The following is a 14,402-nucleotide window of genomic DNA, read 5'->3' as shown; positions in this document are numbered from 1 at the left end:
TAAACAAGACAACCTATGTAGTGAGATACTCGACCATTTACATTGTGTCTTTCTACAGAGGTAACATCAATAATAAACAAGACAACCTATGCAGTGAGATACTCGACCATTTACATTGTGTCTTTCTACAGAGGTAACATCAATAATAAATGCATTAAAAACAAGACAAGCTATGCAGCGAGATACTCGACCATTTACATTGTGTCTTTCTACAGAGGTAACATCAATAATAAATGCATTTAAAACAAGACAAGCTATGCAGTGAGATACTCGACCATTTACATTGTGTCTTTCTACAGAGGTAACATCAATAATAAACAAGACAACCTATGTAGTGAGATACTCGACCATTTACATTGTGTCTTTCTACAGAGGTAACATCAATAATAAACAAGACAACCTATGTAGTGAGATACTCGACCATTTACATTGTGTCTTTCTACAGAGGTAACATCAATAATAAATGCATTAAAAACAAGACAAGCTATGCAGCGAAATACTCGACCATTTACAAAACTCTCCCCAAGATCCGTAAGTCAGCTCGTGTTGCCTACAAAAATCTTTGAAAAGATATAAATGAATATACTCATTTATCATTAGATATAATACTCTTATCCCCGTATTATTGGGTTCCAGGCTAGGATGAGGTACTAATGGTGCTAGACCCACTTTATTCAGTACTAGAAAATAAGGAATATCCATTACGCCTCTTTAATGATCTAAGAAAATAATTTGATGCTGGAAAATACAATATCTTGCTGCTGAAACTATAGCAGTATGGTGTCAGAGGACATGTTCTCCCGTACAACTGTCAGTGAGGGAGAAATTTGTGTATGTGACAGTCAGTGACACAAAGTATCAACACAGATGTCTCAGGTGTGGCCGGATAGGTGACCGGCGGACTTTGCTGACATACATTTTAATCGAAGGAAAATTGGCGGGATGGACATTGCGCCGACAGCCATTTGGCCGAAAGGACAATAGACCGAAAGGATAATTAGGTTAGGTGATGAATTCCAGTTCGGCCAAATGTCTTTCGGTGAAATGTCCGTCGGCGAAGTTGCCATCGGCTAAATGTCCAGGAGCTGCCTCAGGGTAGCTTCCTTAGCCCACATTCATTTCTCTGCATGACCTGCCAGATCTTCCCTGGAACTTATACCCGTCATTTTGTTTTAGCAGATGACTTAATATTTCTCATATCTAATCAAACTTCATACTTACACTGCAATCATAAATGTACCCCATACCACTTCGATCCCCGCCTCATTACCTCGATCCCCGCCTCATTACCTCGATCCCCGCCTCATTACCTCTACTCTCTCTAACCGACCTTTCTCCCAAATGTTTCATTTATTTCATCTTATCTCTCTGAATCACACATGTGCAACAGTTGGCATAAATATACCAAACTGTTGTACACGTGTCTTACTTATCAACTAGTCGGTATTTTATGCTGTGTCCAACATACGTATCTCCTCTAATTCGTCAACTCTCTCCACCGTCATATCCACTGATGACAATCTGCCTGAACCGCAAATTACCCCTGAACCGCAAATTACCGCTAAATAATGACCAGATATCCGTTGCTCCTTTAAGTCTATCTTATTTAATCTCCCAACTCATAGCTTAGTAATAAATGTATCTCGTGTACCTATACATCCTTTTTTTATTAATATATTGCTTACCTATACACCTTTTTTCTATACGTAGTTTAATTAGTGGTCCCCTATTTAACCCCTGGGGCTCCAAACTTACCTAATAAATCTTCTGCAACAGATTCTCCCGATTCAGCATTAACGTTCCCATAAGAATTTTTCAGACCTGGTTCATAACTCCCTGAACATTCGCTTAACTTCTCCCAAAATCACTCCCCTCTACACTCCGTTCCTCAGTTGTATAAACACTTACAACTCACTTCTAACTTCCAAGCCTAATTGTAATCCTTATAATTCTGGAATTGAAACACTTATACTCTCCCTTCCAGAGTGAACAAATCTAATATTAATGCTACTTATTCTTTGATTCTAGTTCTCTGATGCACACAATTTAGCTACTTTCACTTCTACCCACTAAAAGTCTCCCACCCCCTATTAACTTTCTTAGCTTAGTGCTGGGATATCTAAGTCCCTTTCATTCAACTAATCCAGTGTCTTTTCCTTGTAGTGTTTAGGTTACTAGTCTTTCACTCGTTGCTCACACAGGACATAACTTTGCTCTAATTCTCCATGGAATTAATAGGGACTTAGGGAGCACTACAGGAACTTAAGAAATTTGCAGGAAACTCGGTTGTAAATAACCATGTATATTATATATATATATATATATATATATATATATATATATATATATATATATATATATATATATATATACATATATATATATACATATATATATATATATATGTCGTGCCGAATATGTAAAACTGATCAATTAGCAAGAACTCATTTAAAATTAAGTCCTTTCTAAGATTTTCTCTTATACGTTTAAAGATAAAATTTTTTCATTAATGTTGATGTAAAAATTTATAATTTTGCATCAAAAGGAACTTAGAAAACTTACCTAACCTTATTATAACAAGCACAATATATTTTAGCCTAACCCAACTAAATATATTTTAGATTTGTTTACAGTAATTTAATACTAAACAAACACAGTGAAATATATTTTTTTCGTTAGGTTCAGAATGATTTTGGCGAAATTATTGCATACACAAATTTTCACTTGTCCTATATGGCAAGATGAGCGTTGCTATTTAAGCCAAGATCGCAAGTTCTGCCTATTCGGCACGACAGTATATATATATATATATATATATATATATATATATATATATATATATATATATATATATATATATATATATATAAACACTGATCTCTGGCTGAAGGAGACTCGAACCTATGAACCTTGGAACAAGGTACGCAGCGCTTTACCAATCTGCCCACACTGGACAATACCTTGGAGTCCAGCTTGCGCTAGACTTTGATCCAAGGCAGCCAGCTTTCAGGGAGAAGGCTTACAGCTTTTCATCTCAACCCCTGCATGCATCAGCCTTACTAGAGATTTTAACAATGCAAGGAATTCGCAAGAGCAGGTGAAATATACACAATTACTGATCTCTGGTCCTTCAGCCAGAGATCAGTGTTTGTGTATATTTCGCCTGCTCTTGCGAATTCCTTGCATATATATATATTATATATATATATATATATATATATATATATATATATATATATATATATATATATATATTATATATAAGCATATATATATATATAACCTCGTGTGTGTGTGTGTGTGTGTGTGTGTGTGTGTGTGTGTGTGTGTGTGTGTGTGTGTGTGTGTGTGTGTGTGTGTGTGTGTGTGAATGCATCACGCAGAAACAAGCGGGTATATACAGAGAAAGATCGCAGTCAGCCCGGGCTGCCCAGCTTTTGAGGCATTTGTGGCTGAGTGGATAAGAGCGCTGCCTGTCTCAGTAGCAGTATCGAGTCCTGCAGACTGAGATCTCTCTCTCTCTCTCTCACTCCCCCCCCCCCCCGTGACCTTGAATTTAAGGGTTCGTGTTCATGTAAACAAGTCATTCCCCGGGTATAGATTTAAAATTCCTCATCATCCTACTATTACTGCAATTATCAATGGAGTTAATGCTTGAGGCTGTTACATTAAATATATTTTCTTCCCCTGGATTGTTTTTCTCTATCAAAATCTCCAGGGTTTATTACCTGGACCTCAGCAATGAGAGTGGCTACTCTCACCGCTGAGCAACGGCGACCAGTGCTTCTCTATCCAAATAACCTCAACTACTAGCTAGCTATTAACACTAGCCTTAAATGACGGAGCTTCTTAAAATGGCGTCACTATCATTTCCTAATGACTGTCCACTTAAACTTCCTAAAGACCCAGTTTCCGTGGTCTGCTCTCGATAATTACTTGATCCAAGGAACAATTATGAAGAATCCCAACTACGAATAATCCTAGGTGGGATAATGACACTAGGAAAATGATACACCCCAGCCGAAAGAGGATTGCACTTATCTGAATAACAAGTTGTAAGATCCATCTCACTAGACCTCACTATCAAGCATCCTGCCATGAATTTGCGATCATGAGGCGGAAGGCTCGTTAGCCACCAGTTCCCCAAAATTCCCTGGACAACTATTTTATTAACCCTCTATAAAAACACAAACTATATTAATAAAAATAATAATAGTTTCTTTATGCCTTACAAATAATTTAGTTTACGTGAATACAACGGTAGGCATAAAAGAATGCCACTAATTATTCAGTGTATTTCGGGTTGTCCATTATTAATTGGTGCGTCCAAGGCTTGTATGTCCGTGATGTTCCTGTACTTGTAACACAAAATTTGACACGAAAACGCTTGATAACACAAGCAGCGTCCATAAAAAAAATATGTTCTTGTGTTTATACCTGAAAAATTTTAAATACGAAAAAGCAATGGGGTGTGGTGGAGCAGGACTCGTTGTCGCTGTTAAGTGCTACACAACGTTCTACTTCCCCTCTTCACATATTATATATTGGTTATAATTATGACCATAATTTTTATAGGGGTGGACCGGTAAGCCAGCGGAAGACCTCGGTCAGGTGACCAAAAGCTCCAACGGCGGGTCATCATATGACTAAGACCCGTGTCAGGAAACCACTTGTGTTTCCTGACAAACCTGACCTAACCTAACCTAACCTAACCTAACCTAACCTGACCTAACCTAACCTCTTCACAGTTCTATAAGAAATGGACCAATTTTATTTTAGATTTGATTTCATTTAGATATTTAAACTCTAATTCTTGAAGAATTTTTTTTCAGAAACACTCCACTGAGAATGAATATTTAGTTTCAGGTCTTAATCAGCTTAAGAACTAAAATTCAGAGGCAAATGAACTTCGTTTATTGCAATGCAAATGGGGAAATTTTGTGGATAATACTAAATAAAATTTAGCAAAGGTTACATCTCTGTTGGGTTGAGTAGCACAGGCCAGTCATAGCTATGAACTTACCATAACAGAGGATTGTTGTCATCGTCAGTCAGATGTGTGAAAACAGTGCGGGATGCTAGCCTAGCCGGTTCAGGGTCTTGTCTAGTCGCACCCGGCCGCAAATATTCTCTCTAAACTGCGGTTGAACTTCTAAATGATCACAAATGCAGGACAGACTAGCTGGTGTAGATAAATCTTTCTTAAATAACACCGGTTTACACAGAACACTTGAAAGTATACTCTTGTTACACCTGTGTAACTCTGTTGTCTGCTTCTAGTGTTGCTACCTCGCGCTGACTTCCATTACTGGACTTACCTCACTCGACTACCTTTCACTTAGCCACCCTTAGTGTTTTTTCCTCAATGATTGCGTTTCTTTGCACACATTTTATTTATAAATTATCATATTAATCACAAATAAATTAGTGTAAAAAATATATGTTTACGTCTGTATATGAAGTACACAACAATAAAATTATTTACGGCTTCAGGCTTGTTTACACCTGATTGGATAGTCCAACAACAGTAGTCTCTCATTGGTCGTTGTTCCCACTCCAATATCCGTATTATTACGGTGACATTTCGCTCACGGTACATTGACATTACTTAGGTTCTTGACTCTGAACTGAAACTGTTACAGTTCACTATGCAGAGAGAATTAACAATTTTCACGAGTGCATCAAGGAATATATTTTTTTTTTATTTTATTCGAGGAATATTTAATGGGTCCTGGTTGGCAAACCTCTCGCTTCACACTCTGAGGGTTAGTGGTTCGATTCCCGGTAAAGGTGGAAACATCGGGCGTGTTTCCTTGCACTTGCTGTCCCTGTTCACCCGTCAGTAAAATGGGTACCTGGGTGTTAGTCGACTGGTGTGGGTCGCATCCTGGGACAAAACTGACCTAATTTACCAGAAATGCTTTGCATAACAAGGGGCTTATTATATAGTAATATGTCACTGATGTCAGCTAGGCCTGTATACCTTGTACATGTACTTGTAGAAATATAGATATATTATTATTAGAGTGACTGAAGAGTAGGAATGGGCATGTGTGATGAGTGGGGTTACACATGGATCAGTACTTAGATAAGCACTCTTTCGTTTTCGTGAACAACATAAGAGTCCTAGGTATTTCTGTTTGCAAATGTGAAACTAATGAGGAGAAACATGGTGAAGAAAATGGAAGACTGGAAATGGAATTGCATAGGCTGCAGATCTATGGTATCAAGTGGTTATTAGAGTTTAACCCCAACTAATGTCAAGCTATGAAGATTGGCGACGGGCAAAGAAGACACGGAGAACACGCTCAGTGAGGAAGGCTACATACCTCACTGAAGGAGAAAGACCTCGGGGTGAGAACTGTTCCGAGCATATCACCTGAGGCACACGCCAACTGAATAATTACTGCAGCACACTTGTTAATTTGAGATTTGATATCAGAAACCTAAGCATGGAGTCATTCATGACTATACGGCATGTCAGGCCCATTTTTGAGTAGCAGCAGCACTATGGAACCTACACCTGATCAAGCATGTCAAGAAACTGAAAGAAGTGCAGAGGTTTGCAATGATGCTAGTCCCGGAGCTAGAGGATATGAACTATACGTGATATATACATGATTATATACACCGGGAAAATCCTAGAGGGACTAGTACCAAACTTGCACACGAAAATCTCACTATCCGAAAGCAAAAGACTCGGCAGACGATGCAACATCCCCCCAATGAAAAGCAGGGGTGTCACTAGCTCGCTAAGAGACAACACAATAAGTGTCAAGGGCCCAAGACTGTTCAACTGCCTCCCAGCATACATAAGGGGGATTACCAATAGACCCCTGGGTGTCTTCAAGCAGGCACTGGGCAGGCACCTAAAGTCGGTACCTGACCAGCCGGGCTGTGGCTCTTACGTTGGATTGCGTGCAGCCAGCAGTAACAGCCTGTTTGATCATGCTCTGTTCCACCATTAGGCCTGGTCAAAGACCAGGCCGCGGGGGCGTTGACTCCCGGAACTCTCTCCAGGTAAACTCCAGGTATAATGCGATTTTAGAAAACGGACAGGACTTGGGGTGATCTAATAACGACATACAAAATACCGAGGAGAAATATTAAGGTGGACAGGGACAGGCTCCGAGAGATGAGAAACAGGAATACGAGAACACAGCTGGAAATTGAAAATATAGATGAGTTACAAGGATGCTAATCTTTTTTTAACCTTAAGAGTTGTCAGTTAAGTAAAAAAATCTGGACAATGGAGTAATAGTTAGCATCTATACATAGTTTTAAGAGGTACCTTAGGGTTCCCGAATCCAGGAGAGTGAGCCCATTATTGGCCAGCGAGGAGACAAGCCCAGGAGCTGAGATTCAGTCCATGCAGCCTCGTAGAGGTAAGTCCATTTTTCTCTCTGCTTACCCAGTTCCAGAGTGTTGGTATTCAGTAGGTTTGTCTCGTGTCAACAGTGTCAGAGAAGAGCTTGTGATACTGGAATGGTAGTTACTAAGAGCAATTTATCGAGTCCCTCGGGTGTGTTGCACCAGACGAGAGTAACAACTGTCTCGATAACACTCGAAGCGCCGCAATGGAGCCTTGAATAGCTGTCACCCTCGTGAAGAGTTATGTTAATTCATCTTTCACGTCATGTTGGAACTGTGCTGGAAACAAGACTACACTGATGCCAGTTGAAGCAAAAATAGGAGTAAAATAATGCAGCACCGAGGCATAAGATTTTTTTTTTCTGGAAGGAACTCAAGTAGGCCTACTCACCAATGTTTTTCCGCAGACTTAGCAAACATTAGGTTTCATAATTTCGATTTTAATCCAACAATGAAAGAAATGTTACTGATTTGCAACGTACTAAAGAAATTTCACTTCTATGAATTGCAACTTTAGTTCAGGAAAACAGTCCAGTAGATAATGTCTGTCTGGGGTTCGCCGGTAATGTCCCGACCCGGGTCTTTTCCAGTTGGTGACCCGGCCTTGACTCCCTATCGCAGGAGGGTCTTGACTAATATCTTCCATGGGAAGAGGTACAAGTACCTCTTCATCGTCTTGGACTGATTGTCCTTAGGCCTAGCCCCAGTCCCCGGCCCCCCACGGTCTCGTAGGGAGAAGGTAGGCATGTTGGACAGCCACTAACCCCGCCCAACTGGGCTTGAAGGGTGTGGCAGCTACGTAGCATCAGACGATGTCAAGAAGTGCATAGGCAACAAACACTACAGGATTCTTTTGGAGCCACACCCAGCTTTGGGCCGCAGCCTGAGCACTGGAGAAGATCAGGGTTGCTTCTTGCTGTGTGTGTTGACTACTGTTTCTTCGCTTGTCCTTCGCACTCTCCCCGCCAGTATATAAGATATTGTGTGCAGAGATTATACAGATAAATGTAACCAATAGGAATTAGATACTTATAAGAAATTTTTCTCTCTCTGAAGAATCAATTATTACTAAACTGCATTCCTTGTTTAGAATTAGGCAACCAGAAGAAAAACTGAAGAACCAGGGACTACTAGGAGACTTAAATTACGCTCCTTGTTTAAATATCTTCAGATTACTTCCAAAACCTTCAGTAGCGTAGCTTCCAGCGTTCGAAAACAGCGCCTCCTAAATCGACGACAGCGGAGAGAAAAATTGAAGTGTTTAGATCCAGATTTGACCAAAGGTTTACTGCTGACATTTGTCAAGTTAAATGTTGTTGTTGGGGTTTATAGGGCCACTGACAGCATAGAAAAGTCAAATGTTGTTGGGGTTTATAGGGCCACTGACAGCATAGAAAAGTCAAATGTTGTTGGGGTTTATAGGGCCACTGACAACATATAAAAGTCAAATGTTGTTGGGGTTTATAGGGCCACTGACAGCATAGAAAAGTCAAATGTTGTTGGGGTTTATAGGGCCACTGAGAGCATATAAAAGTCAAATGTTGTTGGGGTTTATAGGGCCACTGACAGCATAGAAAAGTCAAATGATGATGTTGGGGTTTATAGGGCCACTGACAGCATAAAAAAGTCAAATGCTTAGCACACTTTTGTGTTGACAGCGTTTCGTTCGGTTCCGAGCTTTGTCAGGCCAATGATAAAGCCCCTGACACAGTGAAATATCACTGGACAAACTTAGGTGTATCTTTTCTTTATCCTTTTGCCTACCACAAACTCCCACACTGCACAAGTCAGATAAAGATACGGTAATGGCGGTGCGTAGAGGTTGCTGGAATGGGACACTCCACCACGTCCGTGACTGCCGAGTTGCTTGGCGTGGTAGCTGGTGAGTTAGAATGCACGGTTGTGTAAACTCGCTTAGACTACACCCTGGTTTACTGGCTCTGGGATACACCAGACAGGAGTGAAGGCAACCAGTGCCAAGACCAGGCAGGGATAGGGTTGGGGGGGGTGAGGGTTGATGACTACGGGGAAGGGAATATAAAATTTATGAAGAACGGAATTATAATTCTCATTATATCTGTTTACTAGTAAAATGACAAGCACCAGGTGATACCTGGTAAGGATCGTCAGGAAACAGGACAAGTGTCTCCTGACGCGGGTCTTAGTCAGATGATGACCCGCCGTTGGAGCTGTTGGTCATCTGACCGAGGCCTTCCACTGGCTTACCGGTCCACCCTTTTAAAAAAATATGGTCATATTTATAATCATTTCTTAATGACACGCATTATAATACTAGAATAACATTATAACGACCGTAGACCAGTGGTAACAGTGGTGAGCTCTCGTTACAGTCGCTCCATCAGCACCAGTAATGTTTACAAAACGTTCTCCCTTAAGAATACTGTGAAATTAGACACATGTATGACACTTGGGTATCTTCATTGAGGAAACGTTTCGCCACACAGTGGCTTCATCAGTCCAATACAAAGCAGAATGGTTGAAGATCAGGAGGAGTTTCAAGAAATCAGTCCCTCATCTGAGGGACTGTTTACCTCAAACTCCTTCTGATCTTCAAGAAACTTCTGGGGTTCTGGTGGCCTGGTGGCTAAAGCTCTCGCTTCACACGGCGAAGGTCTGGGTTCGATTTCCAGCCAGGGTAGAAACATTGGACATGTTTCTTTACACCTGTTGTCTATATTCACCCATCAGTATAATGGGTACCTGGGTGTTACTCGACTGGTGTGGGTCGCATCCTGGGATAAAACTGACCTAATTTACCCGAAATGCTCAGCATAACAAGCGGCTTTCTATATAGTAGTATGCCAGTGATGTCAGCTAGACCTGTATACCTTGTATATGTACTTGTAGTAAATAATAATAATAATAATAATAATTATTATTATTATTATTATTATTATTATTATTAGATACTCAGGTGTGGCACAAGTGTCTAATTTATTAGGTGAGTTAAAACATAGTGGATTTTAAAGTGAGATAAACGGAATCAGAAGTTGAACTCACTGATGACGGTGATGAAATGGGTGTGGGTGACGGGGTGGTGGGCGGCTGGGTGGGTGGCCAGGCAGTCTGCGCTGGCCTGGGTGACCTCTTGTGACCTGGGCAGGTGGTGGGTCAGCTGGGCTGAGGTGACCCACCCTCCCCCCTCGTCTTGACTGACCACTAGTGACCCCGTGGTCACTCTTGACCCTGGCCACGAGGGAACACCAATCTTAATCAGTACATGAATCAAGTCACTAGTTAATGCAATCAACCTGTACATCAATTAACTTGTCAATCATTCTTTTGCAACTCAATGAATATTTTAATTAAACATAATTTATAAACTTTTTCATAAAATTGCTAATCAATTTACTAATTAGTCATCCAAATTATTAATCATCTAACCTGTCAATTAACTGCAATTAGTCAAATAATTATTCAGTGCAACTGATAATCTATGATACTGTTATTAATCCAAAGTCATTCAGTCAACTAGACAACTCAGTCAACTTTTCAGTCAACTATTTACTATTTCTACTAACCAATCAGCTAATTACTTAATGAACGCACTGATCAATGACAAGATTATCTAAAAAATATCTTGAAGGTTATTAAGAGTTCAGTCAAGTTTCTGGTCTCTTTGAACCTCTACTGAAATTAATTGACGTCGTTTAAACTATATTTTTAATGATAATCCAAACTTCATTAATTCGGATAATTTGCTGACTGAAATTAATTTTTTTGCCTGGCAGTGTCTCTGTCTCTCTCTGTCTGTCTCTGTCTCTGTCTCTGTCTCTGTCTCTGTCTCTGTCTCTGTCTCTCTCTCTCTCTCTCTCTCTCTCTCTCTCTCTCTCTCTCTCTCTCTCTCACACACACACACACACTTACCTTGCAGGAGCCAGGTGAGTGTGGCTGGAGGGTTGGCAGGTGAGGTACGACAGGTGAGAGTGAAGAGTTGATCAGCCGCCACAACAGAGGGACCATACACCACAACCCTCAAAGGTGCGTCTGCAACACATCTCTACTGAGAGACTTGCTGATATCAACATACCCTGGGTACCACAGCAACAGCACATACCAACACACCTCAACCGTCAAACTGAATGATATTTACAATTTACATACTTTGGGCATCACTTCTTCATTATACACTAAAGCAGCTTAACTTAGATACTCCATAATATCACCTTACCAGATTACCTTTTATCTGATATGTCACTCTTAAACCATACAACGGGTGGGGCTTGAACCCGCGGTCAGAGAGTCTCAAAACTCCCCCTGGCCCAGTGGATAACGCGTCGATCTGGAGTTTTACGACTCTCTGACCTCGGGTTCAAGCCCCATCCGTGGTATGGTTTGTTTGCAATCGTGACACTACGATTTCGCGAGTCATGTGATTCTTAAATTTTGACACGTGACCTGACTAAAATTTCACAACATTCCCATGTTCAATATGCAGGGTCATATGTGAGGTCACATGTAAGGTTATATCTAAACTGTATAAGTCTTCCGTTGTCCTATTATTTTTACCGTTCCATGAAAACGTGATCAATCACGAAAGCGATTGGAATTTCACTTTTTCACTGTGGTTGTTTTGCATATATATATCACTGCAACTAGCCTGCCAACCCTTGATTCTGGAACAGTTTAGATCATGTAGACCGTATTGGTCGGCTTGTGAATGGCAGAAAATACATGCAAATTCCGAGAGAATTGGGACATCTAGGCGGCATCGCCTTCATGCCTGAAAACATGCAGACATATACAAGAGGTTCAGTAACTGTTTAGACTGAACATGAGATTGGAGAAATGTGATCTAAATGACCTTGACCGTGAAATGATTGCTGATGCCAGACGGGCTGGTTTAAGGGTCTCAAACTGCTCATCTCTTGGGTTTTTCACACACAGTCTGTACTGGATGGGCTCAGCAGCACCTTGTAGGTTTAGCGTTTCTTTTTTGATAATAACAATCCACTCCTGTCAGCTAATTATAATGAAGAAAAGAAGCACTAAACCACAAGGGTTATATGGCGCAGCAGGGCAGAGAAAGATGCAAGGGAAAAGGGTAGCAAGAGGAAGAGGGGTGATTATTAGGGTATGGAGGACACCGGGACAGTGGATAGTGCAGTGGTAGAGGGTAGTTAGAGATTGAGGCAGAAAGGACTGAGGGGAGTACTAGAGGCATCATCATCAGAGTTTGTGTAGTAAATCAGTTGGTGTCAAAAAGTCAGTGAGAGAGTCTGGGTTAAAGGAGGGTCCGTCAGCAAGAAGGGAAGGTAAAGTAAGAGCAGCAGAGCGGTGACGACGTTGGAGGTAAATTCTGCGTGCTCGTTGATAGAGTGGACAGTCTAACAGTGTGTGGCTCCTGTCAGCTAAGAACGGGAAACTGAGGCTACATTGATCACAGGCTAAAAGTTGACAGTTGAAGACTAGAAAAACGTCGCCTGATCTGATGAATCGCGACTTCTGTTGCGACTAAATACTACGCTAAATACTGCGACAGTATTTAGCGTAAACATTTGGGATGTGATGGAACGGGACATTCACAGAATGAATGTGCAGCCGACAAATCTTCAACAACTGTCTGATGTTAGGTCAACATGGACCAGAATCTCTAAGGAATGTTTCCAGCACCTTGTAAAATTTATACCACGAAAATTGAGGCTTTTCTGGGGGTAAATAGGAACAATACCCAGTCCTAGAAGTGTGCACTTAAATAGTAGAAATTTATTTAAAATAGCGTAGTACCAGAGAAACAAGAAAGATGACAGTATGTTGCATCATTGTAATAATTACTGATTTATTTAAGGCACTAAGGCATTTTTTTCTCTCTGGAACACAAATTTTAAATAATTTGGCTTTTCATCTCCTTTTAACATTTAACAGTTCGTTTATATGATAGAAAAGATGCAGACTCGTATATTTTGTGGCACAATCATATAGTCGGTCGTGCCCATGAATTCTTGGGCACGACCTACTTCAACATTGAACAAATGTGACACCACCTATGACTGCTGCACCTCTCCTGCCAACGGTTTATAAACTCCTTCTCAGCACGTATGCCGTATTCTATTCAAGATTGATGGACTGACCACATCGACTCAAGGTTGAGGGACTGATTACCTCATTCTCCTCCTGTTCTTCAAGATTCTCCTTTGTATGGACTGATGAAGCCACTGTGTGGCGAAACGTTTCCTCAATAAAGATACCCAAGAGTTGCAAGTTTAATACCAGCAGCCATATTACTGCTAACAGGACATGAAGGTCTGTCACTGTGATTCGAATAATGGGATCCCTTGACGCGACACCGGTAAATAAATCGTAGTGTACATTAATGGTATACAATACCGACAAGAAGAGTTAGACATATGTACAACATCTGGGCATCTTTTGTTACGTTTCGTCATCCAGTGGCTTTATCAATACAAATTCAAGGACATAATGGGAAGACGGTAGAATTGTATACAAAAGAAGAGGTAATCATTCCCTCAGCCTTGGAGATAGTGATGACCACCATCTGATTACCTCGTCTTCTGTATATAGTTTTACAGTCTTCCCATTATGTCTTTTAATTTGTATTGATGAAGCCACTGGATGGCGAAACGTCTACAAATAAAGATAACCAGATGTTGCACAAGTGTCCAATTCTTCATAAATAGCAATACTTGCTGAGGTTGAACGTGCTTGCACAGCTGGGTCAGCTATTTTCCAACAGCTAGACTAAGTCTGGAAGGCTATCCTTCAAGCTGGTGCCACTAGTGTAGCTGGAGACACCCACCCTTGCCAAATTGCGTATATATTCCAGTAGAATTTCCTTCGCCAGGGCGTTGGATCCATTGGAGAATGATAAGAAAGCGGGCGAGGCAATCTGAGAGGCAGTATGTATGCCCTGTTCTCCTAATATGACTGGAAGTGTGGCTTGCTCAAATTGTGAGTCCTCTAGAGGATATGTTTGGTCTTTTCTAGCATGGACTCAAGAAGCCAGATTTTTTTTAAGTTTGGGGCTTGCGAAGGATGGGGAGAGAGAGAGA

The 14,402-nt window shown here is 40.8% G+C and overlaps 1 protein-coding gene across 1 annotated transcript in view; it reads right to left on the bottom strand.

Annotated features, from left to right (window-relative positions):
• The window catches only part of LOC128689665 (nephrin-like), a 553,398-nt gene that overhangs the window by 44,291 nt on the left and 494,705 nt on the right, over positions 1-14,402 (bottom strand). The window contains exons 8-9 of the mRNA XM_070099001.1: positions 11,260-11,379; positions 10,393-10,578 (exon numbers count right to left, since the gene is read on the bottom strand). Coding sequence (XP_069955102.1) covers positions 10,393-10,578; positions 11,260-11,379 — 306 coding nt within the window. The remainder of the gene's footprint in view (positions 1-10,392; positions 10,579-11,259; positions 11,380-14,402) is intronic.

The sequence above is a fragment of the Cherax quadricarinatus genome, chromosome 66, assembly GCF_038502225.1.
Source record: "Cherax quadricarinatus isolate ZL_2023a chromosome 66, ASM3850222v1, whole genome shotgun sequence".
NCBI classification, from domain to species: Eukaryota; Metazoa; Arthropoda; class Malacostraca; order Decapoda; family Parastacidae; genus Cherax; species Cherax quadricarinatus.
The sequence above is the reverse complement of the archived record's forward strand: the minus strand, read 5'-3'. Positions and strand labels throughout refer to the sequence as shown.